General features: G+C 39.3%; 1 protein-coding gene across 2 annotated transcripts in view; it reads left to right on the top strand.

The window, feature by feature from the left end:
* The first annotated feature begins 421 nt into the window (after positions 1 to 421).
* RLIM (ring finger protein, LIM domain interacting) overlaps positions 422 to 25,936 on the top strand; it is a 32,879-nt gene continuing 7,364 nt past the window's right edge. The window contains exons 1-5 of one of the 2 annotated variants that reach the window (XM_027839668.1): positions 422 to 594; positions 12,110 to 12,187; positions 16,901 to 16,989; positions 23,723 to 23,915; positions 25,220 to 25,303. In XM_027839668.1, coding sequence (XP_027695469.1) covers positions 23,747 to 23,915; positions 25,220 to 25,303 — 253 coding nt within the window. In that variant the 5' untranslated portion in view covers positions 422 to 594; positions 12,110 to 12,187; positions 16,901 to 16,989; positions 23,723 to 23,746. The remainder of the gene's footprint in view (positions 595 to 12,109; positions 12,188 to 16,900; positions 16,990 to 23,722; positions 23,916 to 25,219; positions 25,304 to 25,936) is intronic. The other variant, XM_027839663.1, reaches the window with a different exon arrangement.

Below are 25,936 nucleotides of genomic sequence, written 5' to 3'. Positions count from 1 at the left end.
CGGGCAGCCACAGGCAGAAGGATAGGAAACAGAAGGAAGGCCCTGATCTGAATGAGTGCTTTAGCCCTGAGGTGACTGAGGCTTGCCGTCAAGGCCGTGGGATTTGTGGGCCAGCTCTTTTCTGCAATGGGGGAGCGGGGGAAGGGATGATGTGGCCTGTCAGGATGTGCCCTTTTCTAACTAGCCTTTTCCGGTGGCATGGGGGAGAGTCTCGCGACTCCGTAGGCTCGAAGGTCTGGCCTCAATTTAAGATGGCGCGTGAGGCCGTCACATGAAGGGCGTGAAGCCTCCGCTGGACCGCGCGCCCTCTCTTCAGGAGGCAAACCTCGCGAGACTGAGGGGGATTGGCCCAACGGCCATGGGGTGGGGCCGTGCGTAAGCAGGGCGTTGTGCCGTCACTTTGTGTTTGGTGGGAGTCGTTTCCGGCGGTTCCCTGGTAACAATGGAGAAGGAAATGGCTGCCTGAGCGACGTGCAAGGCAGCGGCTGTCCTCTCTCGCTGAGTCTCCCCAACTAGACATAGACGCCTGTGGCAGGAGGCGAGGAAGGTCGCCGCAGGCCCTGCGAGGGAGGCGCGTCCCACCAACGACCCTTAGTAAGTGGTGGTGGGCGGGCGGGAGCCCGGGGACACCCCGGGCGGGAGTCGGGGAGCCCGCAGAGGAGCCGCCCCGACCGTCTCTGCCTCCCTCCGCCTTCTCCGCCTCTGTCTCTTCTCAAAATGGCCCGGGTACCCGGTAGTCAGCCCGGAGCCTAAGGCCCGGCCGCGGAGCGCGGGGAGAGGAGAGGAGAGCTGAGGAGAAGAGAGGATAGCAGGACAGGGGAGGGGAGGGCAGGGGGCGGGCTTCTCGGCCAAGTCCCTCGGCCGATGCCATTTTAGGTTGGCGATGGCGGTTGAAGCCCGGGGACCTTGGCCTTGGCCGCACTTCGCCACACTCCCCAGCCCCTGGAGACTCCCTTCCGCGCCCCCCCCAACCCCCGCCTAGCCCAATTCCGAGGTTTAGGAGCCCTCGGGATGAAATGCTCGCCTCTTATCGCCGGGCCAAGGGGACTTTTATCCAGGGTGGGGGGGGGTGTTTCCCCCAATTGGGGGGGTGGGCTCCATCCCCTTGAGGTTGGGCAAGTGGGAATCGGAACCAGACGGTCAGGTATCCGAAGGCCTTGAGATGTCAACGTTTTTAGTTTTGTGCCATTCTCTAGGGCCCATTTTGCGCCGCGCTACCCCCTCCTCCCCTCCCCCCTCGGCCGCCCTCCCGCCCGCCCAAGAGGATTCCTTCCCTGGGGCTGATAGAGTCTGCTGTTTTACCCCCGCTTCAAACCGGAAGGAGTGGGGCATTAGGATAGGGGGTACGAGTTGGATTAAGTCATTTTTAGCTTTTCGTTTCTTAAAAAAATAAAAAAATAAGTACTTGAGGGTTTAAATACTGAGGGTTTACGCAGGCCTTGTTGCTAGCGAGCTGCGTTCACCATCACGTCAGAATCACCGTTCATTGGTGGGCCTACCGGTTGGTTAGAAGACTCCCGTTTTCCCTTCTGCTGATTAATTTCAAGATGGAGGAGACAGCAGCTACATTTCTTTTCTAGACCATTTCTCCGTGATTATTCCACAGGTTAGCCCTTGGACCCGAGGCCTGGCAACCCCTTTCTTGTTAGAGGCACCTGTTAACTGTAATGGTATCATACCCTGCGCTAGTTCTGTGCTAGTGACCAAAAATCTATGCTTGTAGAATCTGAGCTGATGAAATGCGTTTGAGTTATGAGATTTGTACTAAGGGGAAAGAAATTATCTGTTCAACTGCTGGTAACTGGCTTATCCCTTCGAAGGGCCACAGTGATCAAGGACAAGGTATCTGCTCAGAACAAGCCAAGGGAACACTCCCTGTTCAGGCTGACTCATGAGCAGTTTCAGACTTGAAGATAGGAAAGCACAGTTTTAACAGAATTTCAGCCATATTGAGCACGAGTAAGATAAGCTTAGTAAAATTGCAGCATTATGCTCCCAAGATTGCCTAGGTTTGGGAGTGAAAATTTACAGCAGGCACTTGAGCTTTTAAAAAAGACTACTGCGTTTGGGAAATGTATGTCGTCCTTTGGCTTCAGTTAATGCTGCTTAACGACTTAATCCTTCTATTCCCACTATGGAACAATACCTTTCGATCCTCTTCTAAGCTAATGTTTTGTGGCAAACCTTTTTCTGATACATTTCAAGTTAAGCCCTTGAAAGGTAACTGTCGGATTATGAAAATGTTGACTTGGTAGGATTGGGCATTTTTATTCAGTATTATAGTACCTCCTCGAACTCTAAAGATCTTTTTGAATACTAATTAGTGGGCTTTTGTTCTTAACTACTTTACCGTTAAGCTGATGTGTGGTTCAAATGTTTTGAGTTCTGTATATATCAAAGAAATTCATACCCTATAGAAAGAATGAAGAATGATTAATTTTTTCCTCTAACTCAAGGAAAATAGTCTCGTAATTATTGTATTTAAATTATGTGTCTTAAGATGTAGATAATCTGCTATTAAGTCTTTTTGGTGTAGAATAAGGTTTTAAAACCTTAATGGAATTTCTTTTTAAAGGTCTTATGTGTATCTTAAGTGGAATTTCCACTCTAGGCAAGATCTGCCTGGGTTTATTTTAAAAAAAAAATCTTAGAATTTGGGAGCTGGAAGGGGTCATATCAGAATGTTTTAATCATTCAAAACAAGAGAAACTGTCTTTCACTAAGAAAGATAAAATACACATAATGACTTGCAGATTGTTGGGCATTAATGATAAAAGAACTACAAAATTGCTCATTTGTCACTGAATTCAAGGACTAGTGTCCAAATATAGAGATAGGGACTGAACCAGTGATTTCATTGGCATAGGAAACTCCCAGGAGAGGATACTCCCTCTGCCAATGCAGGTTGGTACCTTCTCCAAAGATTTATAGAATTAGTTGCCTTAGAAAGTTTAAATATGAACTTTGCTAATTATAAAAATAATATACATAATTTGTTAATACTGGTAGCATCTTAACTGAAGTTCTTTGGGAAGCAAAGCAGCTGAGTTGATTTGGAATGTTGATTTTTTTTTTTTCATTCCATTGATTGGCAGAATTTGATTCTCAGAATTCCGTATGGAAATTGAAGTCTCATTTTACCTTGGTTATATTATTATGGATTAAATAAACATATATTTTAAAATATAGAGGCAATTTGATTTAGTGAATAGACTGCTAGGCTTGAAACCAGGAAGAGCTGGGATTAAATCCAATTCTGACATATAGCTATGTGATTCTAGACAAGTCACTTAACTGTTTGGCTTAGTCAACTCCCTAGACTTATATATTAAGTCATAAACGGTTTAGATCTGAATCTTTTGGGAGTTCCCATAATGGAAGTTCCCACATGAAAAATCACAGAGCTTTCCAGGGTAGTCACAATAAAATTCTATAGGTTGTTTGATTTAGGAATTCTTATTAGCTGAAATCATAATTGCTTCTAACTGCCAGTCATCAGTTTATTGGTTCAAATATCCCAGGTTGCTGATTTACTCTGACTTCTAATTTTACAGTAGTATTACATAGTACCCATATATTTCCTATTCCCCTAGCTTCAGAGCAAAAACATACACATTCACAGATTCCTGTAATTGGAAGAGACTTTAATGAGCATCTTCATCCAACTTCCTGCACAATGGAAGAATACCCTCTATGACATCACTGACAGCTGTAATTGTTACAGAGTTCTTCCTTATAGCAGTGGGTGATCACCTGTCAGTGATGTCATAAAGGGAAGTAAGGCTTAGTAGATTGGAAGTTTCTAGTGTTTTTGGAAAAGTTCTGTCCTTGGATTCTCTTGCTTTCAACCTGAGCATTCTAAGAATGATATATATGTGTGTGTGTATAAATTTTTATCTATTTATATTACATATATAATTTATATACCTGTGTGTGTGTGTGTATATATATATATATATATATATATATATATATATAATTATTCAGTACATAGAATGGACTGTTGAATTATGGTGATCATAGTGATTTCTTTTTCACTGTCATCTCAGCTCTGCCATGTAATACTTGTGTGACCTTGGGCTAGTTCCTTAACCCTTTGGGCTTCCGAGTTCATTTGAAAAACTGAGTAGTGCATGTCCCCAAGGGTCCTTCTATGGAACCCAACTCAATATATGAGCCTATAATCTCCATTTGGATTTGGGTGAAAAATGGTAGAATTGGTCATTTTACAGTCAACACAATTTTGCTTCTCTTAGAAGAATGGTTATATGGGTGGAAGAGGGGAAATTTGTCCCTGACCTATTTAAATTGTCTTGTTATCAGTTCTTTAATCTATTGACTCTCTCTTACAGGAGCTGGATGATGAACCATTTTGGCATTTTGCCTCCAGAAAAAAAAAAATTTCAACTTCAAAGTTACTGTGATTAAAATTATAAGTGATTCTTTAGCTTTCCCTATTAGTCTGTGTTCCCAAAGCAGTTTCAGTATACCACTTGCTTATTGGAAACATGCAATTGATATAATGGCCATTGTGACCTTTTACTTTCATAGTATTCAATTGATATTTTATTCTGACAAAAGTATCAAAATTAATCCTGATATAGTAATGTTTTAAAAGTTCGTTTTCTATTGAAAGTTTAAAAAAAATTCTTTGCCAGAGAAGACTGATGTGATTTCATGTAGCTACTTATATTTTTGTAGTACTTTATAGTTTACAAATCACTTTCTCCATAGCAACCCATTGGGGTAGTATAATAAGCATAATTTTCCCCACTTTACAGATGAAGAAACTGAGGTTTGAAGAATGTGAGTGATTTGTTCAAAATCCCAGAGCTAATACGGGTTAGAGCTAAGTTTCAAATACAGATTTCCCAGTGCTCTGGTTAGCATTCTTTCTGCATATTAGGGAGTGCACTTCTTCTATTTCCATATAGCTGCCAGAATTTCTTTGAAAATTTGCTTGTCTTTTTATGCCTGTTTTATATGCATCTTCTGTTATTAATGAGAATTTTACATATAGGAAACAAAAAATGGGCTGGTTTGTCTGGATCATAGTGTGTGATGCAGAGTAATGTATAATTAGCCTGGAATAGGAGCCAGACTAGGACCGGCTTTAAACACCTAGCCCAGTTAACCTCCCCCCCCCCCCAACCATTGGAGCTTCTTGAGCTGTGGAGTGACCTGGTGAGATTTGTACTTTAGGAATGTTCAACTGTGTGTGTGGAGGATTTACTAGAGAGGGCTGAGGCTGTTGCAATTGTCCAAGCAAGCGGTGTTGTGGAGGTAGAATAGATGAGGCTGGCCATTTCATTGGATTTGGTGAGGAAAAGAGAGTGAAGAGTTGAGGGGGTCTCCTAGGTTGTGAACCTGGATGACTGGAGTAATGGGGGTATTTCAGCAGAAATAAGGAATTCAGGAAGAGGAGTAGGTTGGGCAGGAAACAAGAATTCTGTTTTGGATGTGTTGAATTTGAGATGCCTATGGGATATCCCCTTGAAGAAGTCTTAATGGGCTCATTCAGAGAAGACTGAATGGATATATAAATTGGGGGAATCATCTCTAAGAGATGCTAATTGAAGTCATGAGAGCTAATGAGATCACCAGTAGAGTGGGTGTAGAGAAAGAAAAGAAAAATCAGAGCAAAGCATAGGGAAACACCCATATGTGGGGGGAAGGGAAAGGGCAGGATATGAAAACTTAGAAGGAATGGCCAGACTAGTAGGATAAGCTGGCAGTCGGGGGAGGGCAATGCCCAGGAGGAGGGAGTGGTCATCAGTCCCAGGTGTTGCAGAAAGGTCAAGGAGCAGGAGAACTCAGAAAAGGACATCAGATTTAGCCATCAAGAGATCATTACTAACCTTGGTGAGAACAGTTTCAGTTGAATGATGAGTTCAGATGTCAGATGGCAAGGGGTTGAAAAGTGAATTAAGAGGAGAGGAAATGGAGGCAATAAATAGAGAAAGCCTTTCCTAGGAATTTGCCTGTGAAAAGGAAAAATATAGGATGTTAGCTAGCTTGAGGGGTTGCTAGGGTCAAATGGAAGATGGGGTTTTTTTGTTTTTGTTTTTGTTTGTTTTTTTTTATTAAAGAATGAAGGAGACTTGGAGATATTTGCAGGCAGCAGAGATGGAGCCAGAGAGAGCAAATTTGAAAAGAAGGTAGGGAGGGTGATTGTGGGGAAAATTCCCAGAGGAGATGGAGAGTATGAGATAAAGAGCAGAAGTAGAGTTAGTCTTGTTGAGAAGCCTTTGTCATACTGGAGCTACAAAGAGAATGGGGAATGGTGGCAAAGGGTTTTGAGTAGTAGACTGGAGGGGAGAAGGGGCTAATAGCCTCTTAATTTCTCAGTAAAGTGTGAAGTGAGGCCCTCCTCTGAAGTGGATGGCAGGGGTAAATAAGGGGGCTAGAAAGAAGAAAAGGTTTGGAATACAGCTGTGGGGAGTGCAATAAAGAGAATTGAGGGAGGGCATGGGGAATGGAAGGATTGTCTCATGGCAGTGAGGGTACAGTTGAGATTAGATAGCAGAGATTTGTAGTGAACCCAGTCAGCATGGTTGTGACTTTTCCATTTGCTGTTCAGTGTGTGGGTAGGAGGGGGAAGGTGGATGGATAGTGGGGGTCAGCCATGGTTACCCAGGCATTAGTGACAATAGAATAAGGGAGTAAGGGATTAAGGTCAAGAGTTAAGGACAATGTATAACTGAATGGGTTATAGTATCAAGGTATATATGTATTTATTTTTGTTGTTGTTGTTGTTGTTGAGGCAATCAGGGTTAAGTGACTTGCCCAGGGTCACACAGCTATCAAGGTATATTTTTTAAAATTAACTTTTTTTTTTTTGTGAGGCAATTGGGGTTAAGTGACTTGCCCAGGGTCACACAGCTAGTAAGTGTCAAGTGTTTGGTCTGAGGCCAGATTTGAACTCAGGTCCTCCTGACTTCAGGGCTGGTGCTCTATCCACTGCGCCACCTAGCTGCCCCTAACTTTTATTTTCTGATCTCCGTTCTTTCCTTCCCACCTCCCAATCACCTCCCTGCTTCCCTTCCCCCTCTCCCCCCATGGAAAAAGCAAAAAAATAAAATCCTTGTTACAAACACATATAGTCAAGCAAAATAATTCCCACATTGCCCGTGCCCCCCCCCCAAAAAAAAACCCAACCAAAAAACACCTCAATCTGTACTCTGAGTCTATCACCTCTCTATCAGGAGGTGGGTAAAATGTTTCATCTTAAATCCTCTGGAATCGTTGGTCATTGTGTTTTTTAAAATAATATTTTATTTTTTCCCCAATTACATGTAAAGATGATTTTTAAAATTCATGTTTAAAAATTTTTGAGTTTCAAATTTTCTCTCTCCCTCCCTTTCTGAGACTGTCAGCAATTTGATACAGGTTATACAGTGCAGTCATGCAAAACGCATTTCCATGTTGTGAAAGAAGACACAGTTGGTCATTGTGTTGATCAGCATTCCTGAATCTTTCAGAGTTGTTTGTCTTCGTAATATTGCTGTTATTTTTTGAATTGTCCTCCAAGTTCTGTTAACTTTTCATCAGTTCATACAGGTCTTCCCATGTTTCTCTGAAACCATTCGCTTCATCAGTTTTTACAGCACAATAGTATTCTGTTGCAAACACATACCATGTTCAGCCCCTCCCCAATTGATGGGTACCCCTTCAGTTTCCAATTTTTTGCCACCATAAAAAAGCTGCTATAAATATTTTTATACATATGAATTCTTTTCCTCTTTACTGTCTTTTGGATATAGACCGGGTAGTGGTATCACTGGATCAAAGGGGAACAGTTTAGTAGCTTTTGAGGTATGATTCCAAATTGCTTTCCAGGATGATTGGACCAATTCATAGCTTCACCCACAGTTCATTAGTGTACTTGTGTTCCCATAGCCCCTCTAGCATTTGTCGTTTTCCTTTTTTATCAGTTTAGTTAATCTGATGGGCATGAGGTAGGACTTAAAAGTTGTTTTAATTTGCATTTCTCTATTAATGAATTATAGAGCATTTTTATGTGACTGAATATTCAAGTTAGGGTTTCTTTGAAAACTGCCTGTTCATATCCTTTGAGTATTTATCAATTGGGAAAAGGCTCTTAGTCCTATAAATTTGAGTCGGTTCCCTATACATCTTAGAAATGAGATCTTGATCAGAGAATTCAAGTTATTGTTATAATGTTGAGATTGGGAAAGGAGGAAAATTAAGCTATAGCAGAGGTGATGAATGACCTGGGAGATCACTGTGGGGTAGAGTACCTAGAGGTCCCAGTGAAGATGAAGAATAGGTTGAGGAGGAATGAGGCATTGGAAGAGATGAAAGTTGTGGAGGTTGTGATCAGATTGAGGAATTTCAGAGTTCTTAGACATAGAAGTGGAATTCTTTATGAGTTATGGTAAGATTAAGGGTATGGCGATCTCAGTGGGTGATTGAGGTGGACTGAGGGTTCAGATTGTGGGAGTTGAGGTGTTTAGTATCACATTAACATGTATGTTGAAGTCCCCAAATATAAGGGAAGAAGTTGGGGTGAAGGAGACTTAGCTCCTGAATGCCTTTTTTCTACTCCTGGTCAGACATATGTAGTTCCTTCAACTAATTGTCATAATGGCCAGTCTCCTTATCACCCTGAATCACCCTCCTTGACATACTCCACCTTGTCAAAGTCTTTTTTCAAATGTAATTTTCCCAGAAATGAACAAAATATTCCAGCTCTGCCCTGAACAAGGCGGAGTACATCAGGGCTATTATGTCCCTAATTCTGGACACTGTTTCTGTTAATGCATTTTAAGATCACATTAGTCTTTTGGCTGCCACATCATACTATTGACTCATGAACTTATTGTCCATTAAGACTCCATCTTTTTCACATGAATTCTTTTGTCTAGTTACATCTCCTCTGTGCTTGTATTGTTGGTTTTAAAAATCCAAATGTTGGATTTTGTATTCATCCCTCTTCAACTTACTAGATTTGGTACTTAACTGTCATTCAGTGCCTTAACTATCTCTCCCAGTTTTGTGGCATCTGCAAATTTGATAAGTATGCCATCTTGTCCTTTATCCAAGTATTGGTAAGAATATTAACAGAATGACACCCAAGGCAGATCCCCTTTCTTTTTATTCTTATGCTTTTGATCAAGTATCAGAAAGACATCCTCTCATTGACCTTTCAAACTTTGGTGGTGGCCCAAGTGTTTTTCTTCATTGGAAGGTCAGTGGATTCAAAGAAGGATGTGTTGGAGAAGAACATGAACTAGCTAAAATAGATTTGGAGAGAGTAGAAATTTAATTAGGGGTCAATATTAAGTCCTACATTTGGGGTTTAGAAAAATTATGTTATAAGTACAGGATAGAGGAAGCAGGACTAGATAAGGTTCTTTTTACGTGAAAAAGATTGGAGAATTAGATTGCAAATTCAGTACATATCAATAATGTGATGACAGTCAAAAAAACTTAAGATGTCTTAATAAGCATAATGTCCAGAATGAGGGAGGTAATTGTTCTGCTGACCATTTCCCTGGTTAGATCACATCTGGAATTTTGTGTTCATTTCTGAGTACTCCATTTTAAGGAAAGATATTAAAAAACTAGAGGGTATCCAGGACTATGAGAGGTGTCTGTGTCATCTGAGCATCATTTGAAAAAACTGGGGATATGAAGTGACACTTAATTTGGAGGAAGGGAGAATTTTTGTGAAGTAATTGAAAGTAGAAGAAGGAATGGCCTTGTTCTGCTTGAGGCCTGGGGAGCAGAATTAGAAACAGTATGTAGAAGTTTCAAAGAGGCAGATTTCAATTAAATGTGAGGAAAGACTGGCTAATAGTGAGAACTATCCCAAAATGGAGTGAATGTAGGAGGTAAGGGGTTCCTTATCACTGGAGGTCTTCAAGTGGAAGCTGACCAACCATTTGACAGGAATGTTATATATAGCATAGATCTTTGTTCGGTTACAGTTTAGACCAGAGGTTCCCAAACTTACTTGGTCTACCACCCCCTTTTCAAAAAAAAAAAAAAATTACTGCGTGCCCCCTTGGAGTTATGTTAGGTTAACCCTTATTTTATTTAGTGCCCTCTCCCCCAATTTCACCCGAGGCTACTACTGCCCCCTGCATTGTTCCAACGCCCCCTCAGGAGGCAGTATCGCCCACTTTGGGGACTTATGATTTGGACTATGCATCTTGGGTTTTCTTCTTGGAAATTCTGTAAAATTGTCTAAAGTTGGAAGTAGGTAGCAAGCTGAGTGGAAATGATTCCAAGAAGGTAGTGTAGGTAAATGGGGAAAGGGTTGCGATTGTTCTATGGCCTGGAAATAGCATTTTGTTTTGTCTTGTCCTAGAAGATAGGCCACAGTAACAGTGCTTTTATTTGATTAAGATTTCCTGTAGGAAAATTTTTATGAAGGAAAGGCTTTTCTTGATCCCTTTTTGGGTTACAGTAAGTCACTCTCAAAGTGCCTAATTATTCAATGTTTAAATTTCAGGCGGGAGAAAGAAGAAGCTGAGCCTTTCCATTTTATTTTTCTGCCATTATGTACCAGTCATTTTCCTCCTTCCCTAATCCTTCTTCAAATATCCCACAAACACATAAGCGTAAAAGAACTAAAGGGTCATTTATCTAGGAAATCTGCATTTCCCTATGATTGCAAGCTCATTCATTATAGAGATGCGGGGTATCAACTGTGTTTTTTCTTCAGCTCTTGCATATAATTAATGTTTGCCAAATCGAATCATGTTGTTCAGTCCCTTCATTTTATTTTATTGTATTTTTAAATTCAGTTTTATTTTATTTTCAGTTTCAAAATCTTTTCCTCCCTCCACCCCTCCTCCATCCATTGAGAAGGCAAGAAATATGATACCCATTACACATATGAAATCATGCAGAACATTTCCAGTTAGCCATGGGGGGGTGGGGGTGGGGGGTAGGGAAGGAGACAAGAAAAAGAAAGAGAAAAAAGATATGCTTTACTATGCACTCTTGAGTCCCTCAGTTTTCTATGTGGAGGTGGATAACATTTTACCATGAATCCTTTGAAGTTGTAGTGATCCACCTCAGTCTTCCACAGTTGATTATTTTTACAATATTGTTGTTAATGTGTAAATTGTTTTTCTGGAACCATTCCCTTCATTATTCCTTCCCTTCCCCTTCCCCTTCCCCTTCCCCTTTCCTTTCCTTTATGCTAGGCAATAGGGTTAAGTGACTTGCCCAGGGTCACACAGCTACTAAGTGTTATGTGTCTGAGGTAGGATTTGAACTCGGGTCCTCCTGACTCCAGGGTTGGTGCTCTATCCACTGTGCCACCCAGCTCCCTCCAGCCTTCATTATTTCTTTCAGCATAATAGTATTCCATCAGAGAAACTCTCAAAGATTTTCCCCCCCAGTTTCCTTCTTTTCTAATTTTGGCTGCATTGGTTTTATTTATGCAAACTCTTTATAATTTTATGTAATCAAAATTATCCTATTACCTCCTGTAAACCTCTGTGTATTTTATTTCGTCATGAACTCTTCCCTTATCCATGGATCTGACAGGTAACTACTTCCACGCTCCACTAATTTGCTTATGATGTTACCCTATAAAAGTCTAGATAATGCACCCATTTTGAACTGATCTGGGTGTACAGTGTGAGATGTTGGTCTCTGTCTAGTTTCTGTCTAACTACTTTTCCAGTTTTCCCAGCAATTTTTATCAAATAGTAAGTTCTTGCCTTAATAGCTTGAAGCTTTGGATTTATCAAACACTAGGTTACTGTGTTCATTTGCTTTTGTATATTGTGCCCTTGTTTTATAAATGAGGAAACTGAGACTCAGAGAGGGGAAAAATCACATGAGCAATAAATGGCAACGGAATCTCAAACCTAGGGCTTTTGGCTCTAAGTCAAGTACTTTTTTCCTTCTGGTATTCCTCAAGTATTTTTTCCTTTTACTATTCCACACTACCTCTCACTACAATAAAAGAGGATGTTCTATAGAGTGTGTACTTATGGGATTTCACTTATATTAAATCTCCTGTTTTCTTCATAAAAAAATTATGTTTCCTTAATTGTAGATAAGCTTAAACTGAACTAAATTAGGAACAAATTGTTTATCTTTACAAACTTTTGGTTAAATTTAGGGCTTTGGGGATTACTGAAAAGGAAAGAAAAGATGAAAGTGTTACAGCGATACAGTGAGTGAAGAAAGAAACATGAAGGTACTATATTTAATTTTTATAGTATACAGATTAGTGTGCATAGTTGCGGCTGGATTAGATAGATGATTAGATCTAGAAAATATTACAATTTATTTTATAGTATATGCAGTTTATAAAATAGTTAAGAAAATTGAGATCCTACTTTTGTCTAACAACTATTTTAACTGTAGTACTCTACTAAGTTGGCATACTTCATCTACAGTTGTTTTAAGGCATATCTGTAGAAACTATTATTTGAAATGTTAACTAAATATTTGCTAAGCTAGGTATTGAGGTTAGTTTGGTGAATTCACTTGTAGATAAGCAGTGATACATCGGATCCCATTATAACAAACTCCACAGAGCACCTGCCTTTTTGTTAGAATTTTATTATTACATTTTATTTATTTAACAAGCATTTATCTTTCCCTCTTACTATCCTCCCTCTCCCACCCACATTGAGGAGTAATGAAAAAAGAAAAACTAATCACAAAAAATATTAGTCCAACAAATCACCGTGTTAGTCATGTTTAAAAATGTATGTTCATTCCTCATTTTAGGTCCATCACTTCCCTGGCCAGAGGTGGGAAGTATGTTTCATTTTCAGTCCTCTAGCATCATTCTAAAGTCTTTCAAAATTGTTTTTCTCTTTACTGTTATTATCATTGTATAAATTATTCTCCTAATTCTGCTCATTTCACTCAGCATCAATTCATATAGGTCTTCCCAGAATCCTCTGAAACTGTCCATTTCATTCATCATTTCTTACACACAGTAATATTCCACTATATCCATATACGGAATTTGTTTAGCCATTCTCCAGTAGGTATTTCTCTAGTTTCTAGTTTTTTTGTTTCTGTGAAAAGAACTGCTATAAATATGTTTGTCCATATAGGTCCTTTTCCACTTTATTTGATCTCTTTGGGGCCTAGGCCTAGTAGTGGTATAGCTGGGTCAAAAGGCACGAACAGTTTAGTAATTTTTTGGTCATAGTTCCAAATCGCCTTTCCGGAATGGCTGGACTAATTTACAGTTCCACAGACACTTCATTAATGTGTCTGTTTTCCCACAGCCCCTCCAACATTTGTCATTTTCCCCTTTTGTCAGAATTTTGTTTTAAAAAGAACATTCACAACAATGTAAATGGAAAGAACAAAGCAATGGACACTGAATCCTAGGAAAGTATAATGACCAGGCCTGTCTCCACAGAAGAGATGAGAAAGCACCTCTCACTCCTCCTTTGTAGTAGAATGTTGCATATGTTGTCAGGCTTTTTTGGTGTGTTGCTTAAGAGCATCGCCCCTATAGCCTGTCCTTGCTTCCCCCTTTGACTAGAACTGTTCTGAAGAGGATAGTGAAAAATTTGGAACACATTTAAGGAAAAGGAAAGAGATAGCTAAGCAAATTCCATTTCACTTTGAAGGAGATATCAGATAATATGCCTTTCTTTCTTCTTCCTTCTTTCCATCCATCCTCCTTTCCTTCCCTCCTTCCTTTCTTTTCCTCTCCCTAGTCCCCAAGCTCTTTGTTTATTAGTTTGAAGAGGGGTTTGAGTAGTATGGGTGGGGTTTTTTCTGGCCAAGGTCATGGAATACATAGAATTGTGAGTTAGAGTTAGAATGGTCTAGTATAATGGTAGCAAACTCAAATAGAAAGGGATCCTTGTGGGCTGCATATTGATTTAGAAGACCACAAATTTACATTATCTGTTGTATTGCATTTTTATTTATTTTGTTAAATACTTCCCAATGACATTTTAATCTGGCTTGGGAGGGCCAGGAGTTTGACACTTCAGGTGTAATGTATAGAGTGCCAGACTGGCTGTGTGATTGTGGACGTCATTGAATTTCTGAGGATCCTTTCTCATCTGGTAGGTGTAAGAGCTAAAAGGGACCTTAAAAATCCTCTCATCCAACTTACTCATATTGCTGATGAGGAAACTGAAGTCCAGAAAGTTTAACTGACTCGCATACAAATAATAAGCCAGTGGGGTTGGGCTTCAAATCCAGCTCTTAATTCTATCTGAAACTCTTCCCACATCACTTTCTTTAATGTTTGAGCTAGAGAAGGCCATGAGGAACTGAAAGACAGTTATTGCTGATTAATCATCTGTGGGGACCAAAAGCAGAGCTGGGAATAGTCTTGCCCTCACTAGCTGCCCGACTACTAAAACATTCTGGGATTTTTGGCATGGACTTGACCATGTTTTTGTTTTATGTCATTAACATTTTCCTGTTACCAAGGTTTTTGTAGTATACTGATTTCAAGAAGTATCTCCAGTATGTCTAGTTCCAAGAATTTGCACTATCCCTTGGCTTTTTTTTAAAATAGAATTTTACCTCTGGCATGGATAGAGTACTGGACAGCTTCTTACAAAACCCCAGGCTCAGGCCTCTCACTGTGTGACTCTGGTCAAACGGACCTCAGGCAGCTCTGGAAGACTTAAGTTATTGATAGGTCATGGCGGACGTCTGAAGTGAAAGGGAAGAGGGAGGGGAGGGAACAAGCATTTCTGTGGCCTTTCCTGAGGATCAGGAGCCTTTACGGTGATCTCATTTGATACAACGACCCTGTGAGGTGAATGAAAGGGACCCAAAGCGTTGGGATGCCCTTAAACAACAAGTGTTAGAGACTAGTAATGTGTAGAGGTGCACAGCTGCACCTGTACAGAAAAATTAATATAATGATTAATTGACACAGAATTATGATTAATTAGGAAATTTTCCTAAATAAGGCTGCCTTTCAGTAGTCAAGGTTTAGAAAAGAAAGTTTGGCACTTTTGTATATGCTGGCAGTGTTGTAATGCCTTCTTTTCTCATCCTACTTGACTACTCTATCATTTGAAGAGCCGATGGTATTTGTATTGGTGATGGAACTGCTATTTTGGAGAAGGAGGGAATGTTTATGGGTTTTTTTTTAAACCTGGCTTCTCTGGGAGGGAAAGAAGTTCCCCTCCCCACCTGATTTTAGAAAGAAAAGGATAATGAGGGGGGTGAGTAGGTAGACGGAAGAGTCTGAAAGAGAATAGTTAACTATGATTTTAGCAAATGCTCTGAGGTCTCTCTAGTGTCAGTAACGTTTAGTTCTTTGTAAGGATAGTGGTTCAGGAAACAGGAGAGGGTCAACACAAGCAGTATAAGATTAAGGAACCTTTCCCCTCTCAGCAGTGGAATTGGAACATTGATTGGTGTAGATGCTAATGTCAGTTTGGGGTTTTGTTAGAATTAAGATGACATTTTTTTTTCTCCTTAGCTCTTTGTTTTTTCTTTTGGGAATATGTTTTGTTTAGTGTTCAGGTAGATCTTATGCCTCCTTGAATGCAATTGATTTAGTTACTAGTGTCACCAGAAGGGCCAGGAATCGTTTCTGTGTTTTGATTCAGTGATTCTCAGTGATGGTTGCCATTTTGAGCTCTCCCCCTGTTGACTCAGGGGAAGATAGAAAAACCACAGTGAGGGTCATGGTTAAGAACAAAATCTAGTTCAAGTTGTGACACAAATCAGTAAAAGGAGAGAAGCAGATCACTTGAAGATGAACCCTTCTGTGTGACTTTGAATATTTGTGGAAATGGCCTTCCAGCCACGTACCAGCTTTTCTACCTGTGAGTTGGCAACATTTTGTCATGGTGGGTTCTTTATGACTTCAGTTTATTTCAACTTGAATTTTTTTTTTCAGTTTAACTTTCTTGGTGGTAAGAGAGCAGCAGACCAGTAATTATTGCTAAATTCACCTACCTGGTAGGTAGAATGCTGAAGAACATCCCTGAGTATTACTGACAGTTCCCTTTGTCTCTGTCAGTGTTCAAGGTAGAGAAGTAGCCCAAGTTACTCACTAGTGGTACTGGCTGCAGAAGCTTCAGTGAATATCTTAGGAGCATCATTAGTGTGCCTGTCTTGGCTTCTGTTGGGAAGTAATCCATTGCAGGGTTGGTAGAAAGTACTACAGAGTAAGAGGTGAAGGCAGTTGAGCAGTAGGCATCTGATTTTAGAGAGCAGGAAGATGGAGATAAAAGCCTAGAATGAGAGTAATGACAATAAGAGGGGGCGTATGGGATCTAGGCTGACATTTTACTTAATCATCTTGTTTTGGGAGCTTTATTTTCTTGATAAATACTCTGGTGATTTTTGGTCTATCTCTTAGGTAATCAGTAGAACTGAAGGGAACCTTAACATATAACGTCTAGTCTATATCATACAAATAAGGAAATTGAGGTCCAAAGAAGTTCAGTGAATTGTCCAACCCCCTCAGCTACATCACATCAAGCCTTTTGACTCACAATCTAGTTTGATTTTTTAAAAAAAACCTTTTCTACTGAAAAAAAAAAAGAACACAAAGCTATAGAAGTATGTAGTTGTCTTTTGACAACTGGAGAGGGGAGGAAAGGGGGCAGAGAATTTAGAACCATCATTTCATCACTGTGGGAAACTCCTGGTGTAGAAACTCCTTCCTTGGAAACAGATGAGCAGCTCATGTAACATATAGCCTTAGGGAATTGCTTGAGATAGAGGTTCACTGACTTGTCCAGGGCGATATAATCAGTGTTGTGTGTCAGATGCAGGACTTCCCCTCAGGGCTATCCACAAAGCTTTCTTAATTCTCATTAACTCCTTTCTGAGCCTCTGCTATAAGTAGAATATTGGTTGTCAGTCTGTATCTGATAAGTTAACTTTCATGTTTCTTCCTGTGAATTTTTTTATGGCAACTCTGACCTTTTCTGTTTTGGAAAAATTCCAGATTTTGGAGCTTGGAGAAAGAGGAGCAAAGTACACTGTGTTGTGGCTGTTGAATGATGCTTAAGTTACCTTGACCTCTTATTATCAAAGGTAATTTCTTCCAGACTTAACAAATATGCTATGTTCTAAACATTTTCTGAATTAATTTGTACATGTTTTCAAATTCTGTTTAATGAAGACTTAACTTTTTATATTCTTAGTCTATTTCACAACAGCTTTGGTTTGTTGCCTGAATTTTGGAACGGGGATCCAACTAGGCCTACTGAACATGATTAATGTGTATACATACTACAAGGTCTCTCCAAGCCCTATAACCCAATTATATGCCCCCACGGCCATTGTGCATGGGGTGGGAAGATCTAAAATGCTATGCTATTAGTAGTGATAAAAAATAATATTAGTTGGCATAATTTGTGTTAGTATATGACAGGAACTAAAAGTGAAATTATGGGGCAGCCAGGTGGCACAGTAAACAGAGTTCTGGGCCTGAAGTCAGGGGGACTTATCTTCCTGTGTTTAAATCTGGCCTCAGACACTTACTAGCTGTGTGACCCTGGGCAAGTCACTTCACTCTATTTGCCTCAGTTTCCTCATCTGTAAAATGAACTGGAGAAGGAAATGGCAAACCACTCAGGTATCTCTGCCAAGAAGGCCCCGAATGGAGTCATGAAGAGTACACAACTGAAACGACTGAACAGCAATAAAAGAAATTAAGGTCACTGAGCTAGCATTTCAGAATTTAAGATTAACGAAATTTTTATTGAGATTTAGACATAACATTGGCATAATTTCATTTGATTTTCTTACTGATTTAAATTTAAAGTGGATTGGGAGGCATAGTATTTTGATAGTAGCTCACCTTTATGTATATCATTTTCCTTACAACAACCCTAAGACATCGATGGTTCAAGTGTCATTTTACATTTTACAAGACGAAATAGGCTAAGTTAAATGGTATGCCCGTTGTCTCCTAGCTAGTAAACTTTGGAGCTGGGTCTTGAACCCCAGGCCTTCTGCTCTTTCTGCTATACCAGTTAGTTTGACCACATGACAAGGTTTGATCTAATCACTATTAGAAGATTGTTCATGAATGCGGGATAGACACTGATCTGGTGGCTTGTTCTCTAGTGGATTCTATTTATGAAATAGTTCTGGTGAAATGTACGAAGAGACAACTTCGAAAACTCCTCCCTCCTTATCAGCCAAGCAACAACTGGTTTAACAAACTAACAAAGTCACAGTGGCTTGGCTTGGTTTTGGACTGCTAAGCCCCCTGCAAAAAAAGTGTTTTGGTTCTCTCAATTACATGTTTAAGAGTTTGGTCATTTGGAAGCTCTCTGAAGAGGACAATGGAAAGACCGCAAGGAAAGAGTAAGGTGGAACAGTGTCAATCAACAACTGTAAAGAAATGTCTTTCATAACTTTGTTGTCTTATGTGTTGGGTATTTCAATTGTAATCATCATAACAGCTAGCATTCTGATAGGACTTTAAGGTTTGCACAGCAATTTACAAATATTACCTCATTTTATCCTCACAACAACTCTACGAGTTGGGTACTATTATTATGACCCCTAAACTGAAGCAGATAGAGGTTAAGTGACTTGCCCAGGGCCACCCAGCTAGCAAGTGTCAGAGGTAGCATTTGAACTCAGATCTCTTGACTTCAAGTCCTGTGGTCTCTGTCCTATATCTAGCTGCCTCTGTTCTGATCTTATTTCGTTCACTTCGTTCTTAACCCTGTAGCTGACTAATTAAACCATACACCATCTTCTTTTTTTTTCCCCCCCATACACCATCTTCTAACCTTGAATCTATTGCTTCTTTATCCTGTCACCAGTCATGCCTTGGAAAACTCTTATCCTAGGTTACCCACACCATCTGTCTTCTTATTTCCTACTCACATACTGCTGAATGGCACTGGACAAAATCCTGTGGTCATGCCACTTAGACCCACTCCAAATTAATGCCCTTCAATCGGGCTTTTACTGCTACCTGACAATTCTTGTATTCTATTCCTGTGAGGTGTGATTAGAGAATCGGTTTCAGAAGAATGAGGTAAGAGTTTGAAGGATAGGATGTTATGGTCAGATGAAAAAAATCTGAGTTCTGAATCATGGGTGTAGAACAGTTAGTAGGGATGGTCGCATCAAGAGTCTGAATATCCCTTTGCGTTATGGCTGTGGCATAGTTCTTCATTTATGTCTTACAGCCTGCTTATGCCCTCCATTTTCCTGAGTGATCCTCATTTTTAATTATTTTGAGACTGTTGATTCACAGCTAAACACAATCGCCAATAGAATATTGATATTAAAAAGATGAAACTTTGTTTCACCAAAAAAGTTGTGGATCATTAAGGGGGTTTTGCAGGTCCCCAAAGGTAATAATCCAGCTGGCTCTCATTCTCATTGATTTTGGACCCAACTCTCCATTGTCCCTTTTCTGTGCTTGTTGAAGATATAGATAGATAGACAAACTGGTGGATATGCTCTGTATGTCTCATAGTATGGAAAATGTGTACTCTTTTTTTTCCACACTTTATTTTTAACATTCGTATTTTTAAAATTTTGAGCTCTAAATTCTCTGTCTCCCTCCCCATCCTTTCCTTACCCATTGAGAAGGCAAGCAAGATGATATCAGTTATACAAGTGAAGTCATGCAAAACATTTCCGTATTAGTCATGTAAAAAAATTAAAAAGCAAGAAGCATAAAGAAAGTGAAAGAAAATCTGCGTCAGTCTGTACTCGAGAGTTCTCTGGAGGTGGATACATTTTTCATCACGAGTTCTTTGGAATTGTCTTGATCAGGGTAGCTAAGTCATTCACAGCTGATCATCATTACAGTATTACTGTTCCTGTGTGCAATGTTCTCCTGGTTCTGCTCACTTCACTTTGCATTAGTTCATGTAAGTCTTATCAGGTTTTTCTGAAACCATCCTGCTCGTCATTTCTTATAGCATAATAAATAGTATTCCATCACAGTCATAGACCACAACTTATTCAGCCATTTCTCAGTTGATGGGCATCCCTTCAATTTCCAGTTCTTTGCCACCACTAAAAGAGCTGCTAGAAATATTTTTGTATATCTAGATCCTGTTCCCTTTTCTTTGATCTCTTTGGGGTACAGACCTAGTAGTGGCAGACAATGTGCCATTCTTGATCCTTTTATTTTTCTTTGAGAGAAGAAGAGGTGTTTAGGCCCACCTCTTTTGAGTGATTATGAGCTCATTGAAGAGGCTCTGCAGCGTTGCTTCTGGTGCCTGATGCAATCAGTAAATAAACAGGAGGATCTGGAAGAGCTCACTTATGAGAAGGGAATGCCTCTTCAGCTTGGATTCTGGTGGAGTTCTGTGACAGTGGTGAACAGCTTTAGGGAGCAGACCTTTCCTTGTTTTATTCTTTGCCTGATATGTATGCCTCATTAAACAGAGTTGTTGTCTGTCATTATCGTTTTCAAGGAATCTTGCATGGTTTTGATGCATGCATAGGAGAACACCTTTTGTTAGTCATCATACATGCCCAGTGGGATCTTAGTATTACAACCCTAACCCTTAGTTGTACGATGATCAAGATGTCTGCTGTGGAATATTTCTTGAGAAAGCCTGCCTATTTCTTTCTAATACTCTCCTTAAGGTTGCCTTCAATGCATATGTAGGTTATTACCCAAAAAATTTATAAATAGGAAAGTAGGCTTGTGGATAGGTAATTGTTGATATTCTATTGGTTATTCTTTAAAAAACTAAGGTCCAGGATATTTTCATGCTTTTAGTATTTTTCTTTCCTTTAGCTATCTTGTGAATCAATCCCTGAGCACCCTCACCTTTGTGTTGTCTCCAGCTGCTGTTCCTGTCTGTTTGCTTTAGTGCTACTTCTTCCTCTGTTAGCACTTACAGGAAAGGACTGTGATGTTAAGAGACCAGTGACTTAGTCCCACTGTTCTTAATAGTGATGAAAAGATTTTTTTGGTGATAATCTTCACAAGTTCTTTTCCGTTTTTCTTCTATTTGTTATGCTGCCATTTTCATCCTTCAGTGATCTTGGGATGACTTTAATTAAGGTCAGATCTTTTGTCTGACTTTCTTTAAATTTGTTTTAACCTCCATTGCCTTTTTTTTTTGTTTTTAAAGCAATACTCTGCCATTTTTCTTTGTAAGATAATACAAACCAGTTTATTATGTTCTAAATTGGTATGGTCTTTAGCTGCCATATCTCTCCACTGGGCAAAGTAAGGCAAGTGTTTGCCAGCTGGGGTATGTTTTTGGCTCTTGTTTTCCTTTTTATGGCAAAATGATTTATATTGGTTATACTTCTAAATGAAGTTATTGTAATCAGTGTCTAAATTCTTCCATTTACAGCTTATATTTTATCACCAGTAATTTGCTTAAATAGGTCAGGTAGGAGTTCTTTTAATTATATAGTATCTTTTTCTCATTTTTATTCTTCTGGCTTTGTACTAATTTTGATCTTTGCTGTAACAAATCCAGGCTGCTTCCCACATCAGTAACAAGTCGTTTCCTGTCCACATGTTATCACTGTGGGGTTTTGTGTGAGGTTATTTGGCTTTCCCTATGTCCAGTACCTTCACATTCTTTTAATTTTTTATTATTCTGAACTTGACAAACACAACAGACCTAAACATTTCCTGATAGAATAGAAAAAGAGGACTGCATATGAAACTGAATTTCAAGTGTATCATAAATTCATCATGTTAATTTCAAAGTTGTCCTATTTGTCTTTGTCTCTCTGAACTTCCTTTTTTGTTTGAAATGTTTCAGTGACACTTTTATCTTTCTTTTCATTTTTACTTGGCATCACTATCACTAAACCTAATTTCTACCAGGCTGCTTTCTGGTCTTCAGCTTACAAATGGGAGTTCTTTCCTCAGTAGTCAGGGTCTTTGAGTTTATCAAACACGGTGCTACCATGGTTGTTTGTTTCTGTGTGTTCTATACCTAATCTATTCCACCAATCGGTTTTTCTGTTTTTAACCATTTCCAAAGAGTTTTGATGATTACTGCTTTGCAGCATAGTTCTAAATTTGGTACTGCTCAGGCCCCTTCCTTCTCACTATTTCTCTTGAGATTCTTGGCCTCTTTACTCTTATCAATGAATTTTGTTAATGTTTTTCCTAGACCTGTGAGTAAAGAGGCAGTGTGGAACAGCTGAAAGAGCACTGAACTTGGAGCCAAGGACCCCTTGGTTTCCAATTCCCTCCTTTTCATTTTGAAGATCATATTCCTTGCTGAAGAGGCCGGCAGTGCAGTAGCCGAGCCTTCCTGGGTATCTTGGACATTTATTTCTTTTTGCAGACTTCAGCAGATCCTGACATTTTAGCCTTCCTGTTACTCTTCAAACAACTCTTGGACTCTCACTTGTCTACGTGTCCCTTCCGAATACCCGTTTTTTAAGAAGCTCATTGGGGAGCTCTCGACTTCCTTTGGCCTCACATAGATGCCTTGCTGTTTTCTTTTTAATCAGGATTGTTCATAATTGTATGGTCAAAAGTTTAGAGGTTTTGGTTTTTTTTGTCATGTCCCTAAAGCATGTATGAATTTGTAGGTTCCTGATTTTTAGTGTTAAGTCATTGACATTAAAAAAAATACTCCCTTAGCTTTTTCCAAGTATGGAATCAGTTTCTAGTTGCATGTGATGTGGTACTTAAGCTTAATGGAAAAAATGTGAGTTTCCCGTTGTTTTTTAAAATTTGCACTATAGGATTTTATAAGTTAACTTATTTAAGTTTTCTTTTTGAGGTCACCTTAGAGTATCTAGTTTGTATAAGACCAACATATGACAGACATTTTTGTAACAGTTTTACCAAAGTAGATGAATCTTTCTGTTAACTATCTTGGGAAACTTGAGTCTTTCCAAGAATTGTTAAAGTTTCTTTCTCCCATTTCACTGATTTTTATTTTATTTTTTCTAAGATGACAGAATAGTTCCAGGTACAATCTAAGAAAAACTGGAGAGAGCTCCAGGAACTTAAGCCTGGACCCAAATGCCCTTTCCAAGAAAATATTTCTTGCTAGTTTTGGGTTTTGTGGGTTTTTTTTTTCCCTTTTTGGTAAAGGGAAGTTTTTTATTTCTAGTTAAGACTATTGCTGCGTGATCTTGATACTTGCGAACTTCTCCCATGTTCACATGCATACAGGAGATGAATCTTTTTTTTTCTTCTAATTTATTTTGTCAAAAAACCTCAAAGAATTTTTCCCAGCATCTTTGGTAAATTAAAGGAAACGTAGTAAAAGAACTTTTAATTCCATGCCTGTTGCAGATTTGAAATACTACCCTGTCCCCTCCTCTATCCCTTCCCCGCCATTGTTGGTTGCTTGTGGAATGCAGGCTAATTTTAATGTTGGCTTAATCCAAATATAATTAAGAGGGAAGGTGGAGGGAAGCATAAACCAAATAAAATTGATTTTTATATCGTTCCCAGTCTTTAGATTCCATAAAATGTACATTTTCATTAGCAGGGAAAATTGCTAGTTGACCACATAGAAACCTGGCAAAATATTCCTTTAAGTTCTTACAGTTATTGAATTTTCCTGGTGAGCTTCTGTATTTTCTGAATACTTACTCGGAAGTATATCCCTATACTTTTCAATGGTTAATGACAGTTAGATAACTAGTTGTGTACTTAAAAGTTTGTTAGCAAACTTAATTTCTTACCATAAAATCTTAAGGCAGTTTTCTAAGTCGTATAGAGTATATTCATCTATCTGATAAATTCTGTCAATGTTAATGGTAGAAAGAGGATAGTGAATATTTTTAGGTTGATCTATATGCTGTTTTCTAGATGAGCAATCTCTTTTCCTCCTTCTCTTAGATAATTTTCCATTCATTCATCACAATGGAAAGCTCAGATGCTAATGATAAAGGAAATGTTGATCAATCTGAAGCCCAGCGTAGGCGGCAACTGGATCGATTGGATCGGGAAGAAGCTTTCTACCACTTTGTAAATAATCTGAGTGAAGAAGATTATAGGCTTATGAGGGATAACAATTTACTAGGTACCCCAGGTATGTTCTATGTAATTTTGAGGATTTACATGTATAAATTATTGACTTTAAAATTGTTGAATTTGATTTTTCAGTCAGATAGTTTCTTTAACCATTGTATTGCTGTATTTGAATGATTACAATAATTTGGTGCCGCTGATCATAGAATTATAAGTTTAGATCTGGAAGGGACTCCAAGTCATCTTGTCTAGCTGTCCTCTTATTTTACAGATGTGGAAGCTGTGGCCCAGAGAGTTTAAACACTTTCCCAAGGGTTTATATCTGGTGGGGAACCTGCGGGCCTTGAGGTCACATGGGGCCCTCTAGGTCCTCAAGTGCTGCCCTTTGACTGAACAAACTTGTTCTGTGAAGGTTGGATTCAAAGGGCCCACACTTGAAGACCTAGAGGGCCACATGTTCCCCACCCCTGGTTTATATGCATATATGCTAGAATGACTCTTGAGTTGACTAACCATTGCTTTGTATTATCTGATCTTATTCACAGCTATTTTATTACCATTTGCCACATACTGACTAGCAATGAATGGTGCTTAATTATCATCTTACTATCATCCTCTTTTTTGGAGGGTAGTAGTAACATGGACATTGCATTTGGGACACTGCAGATCCCAGAGTGCTGTGGTTCATGTGAAACATTGCCTCTTGAGATGGACTTAAATCTCTTTAGAATCCCTCTTAGGTCTGTGAATACAGTATAGATATGCACAAATTGATAATGCTGTTTCTAATATGCATAACCCACTTCTGTGAGTATGGGTAGGGTGAAAAAAAATGAGTAGGCTTTACTCGAGTTTTAGCCTTAGCTATAGAGCAGCGAGCGATAGGTTAAGCAAACAGTTTATGAGCCAAGTCTAGACTAGGAGTTGACGCCTTGGGGCACACACTGAAGGTGGCACATGAAATGAGTTTGTGGAATAAGAGATTAGGTCAAGGAATGGTGAGGAGGGGCTGAGGTATGTGAGTTCAAAGGCAAAGTAGGGGAAATTTTGTCTTTGGCCCCTTCTGTCTTTTCCTGATGTGCCCAGGCCCTTTCCTCCAGTTGCCTCTCTGCAGTGGTATTTGTTAGCAGATTCATAGTGTGCCAGTGACTTTCTTCCTTGGGGTATTTGCATTTTAATGATGGACTCTCAGTGCCTTCTAGACCCAAAAGAATGAAGTAGTGTGCTTCCTTTATTCCCTGTCCCTTTCCCCCCTCCAAAATGATTTTTTAAAAGGTTACCAACCTCAATCTCATCCCTTTTAGGGTTAGCATTCATTGCTTCTCTTTCCTTTATAATTGAACAACGTTTTCAAACTGTTTTCAGGTGAGATTACTGAAGAAGAATTATTAAGAAGACTTCATCAAATTAAAGAAGGTCCCCCACAACAAAACAATGATGAGAATAGAGGTATATAATATTTGGGGGAGATTAAGAAAAGGGGGGACTGCTTAGGTATTGGCATAAGTTATGCATAAGTGGGGACAAATGAATCTGAATTCTCAGACAAGTGAGATATTTGCTGTGCTATTTTTAGCAGCCTGGTCGGTGTTCTGTTGGGATAGAGTAAGATGTAGACCATTTAAATGAGAACTTTTTTTCTTGATTTCCCCAACTACACTGAATTTTCCCATTGCTTACTAGTTCCTTTCCACAGAACAGTTACTTCCTCTCAAGCAAATAAAAATGTTCTGGGCTCTGTATCCTCAGCTTTTATGGTGTTTCCCTGCCAGTGGGAGGTAGGGCCTCAGATGGGAAGGTCTGGCCTCTGCAGCCAGCAGTCCATTTTTGTTCCTGAGCTTGTCCCCTTGTGTACTGTGCTCAGGTTAGGTGCTAATGCTGTGCATGTAAATCAGTACTGTGACCCTTATAAGCACTTGCAGTATTATTCCATCAATGTGAAGTCTACTTTGAATTTTTGAAGTTCTCATTTTGTTGTTTTGGAGTCTTAGAAAAGTTAAGGAGCGGTAATTTTTTCTTTAGTAGTCCTAATTTTTGTAGTTCCTGTTTTTCTTTCTTTTTTTTTCTTTTTTTTTTTTCCTT

This window comes from Vombatus ursinus, unplaced genomic scaffold (assembly GCF_900497805.2).
Source record: "Vombatus ursinus unplaced genomic scaffold, bare-nosed wombat genome assembly UNPS02004691.1, whole genome shotgun sequence".
Lineage (NCBI taxonomy): Eukaryota > Metazoa > Chordata > Mammalia > Diprotodontia > Vombatidae > Vombatus > Vombatus ursinus.
This window is presented reverse-complemented; position numbering and strand designations above follow the sequence as displayed.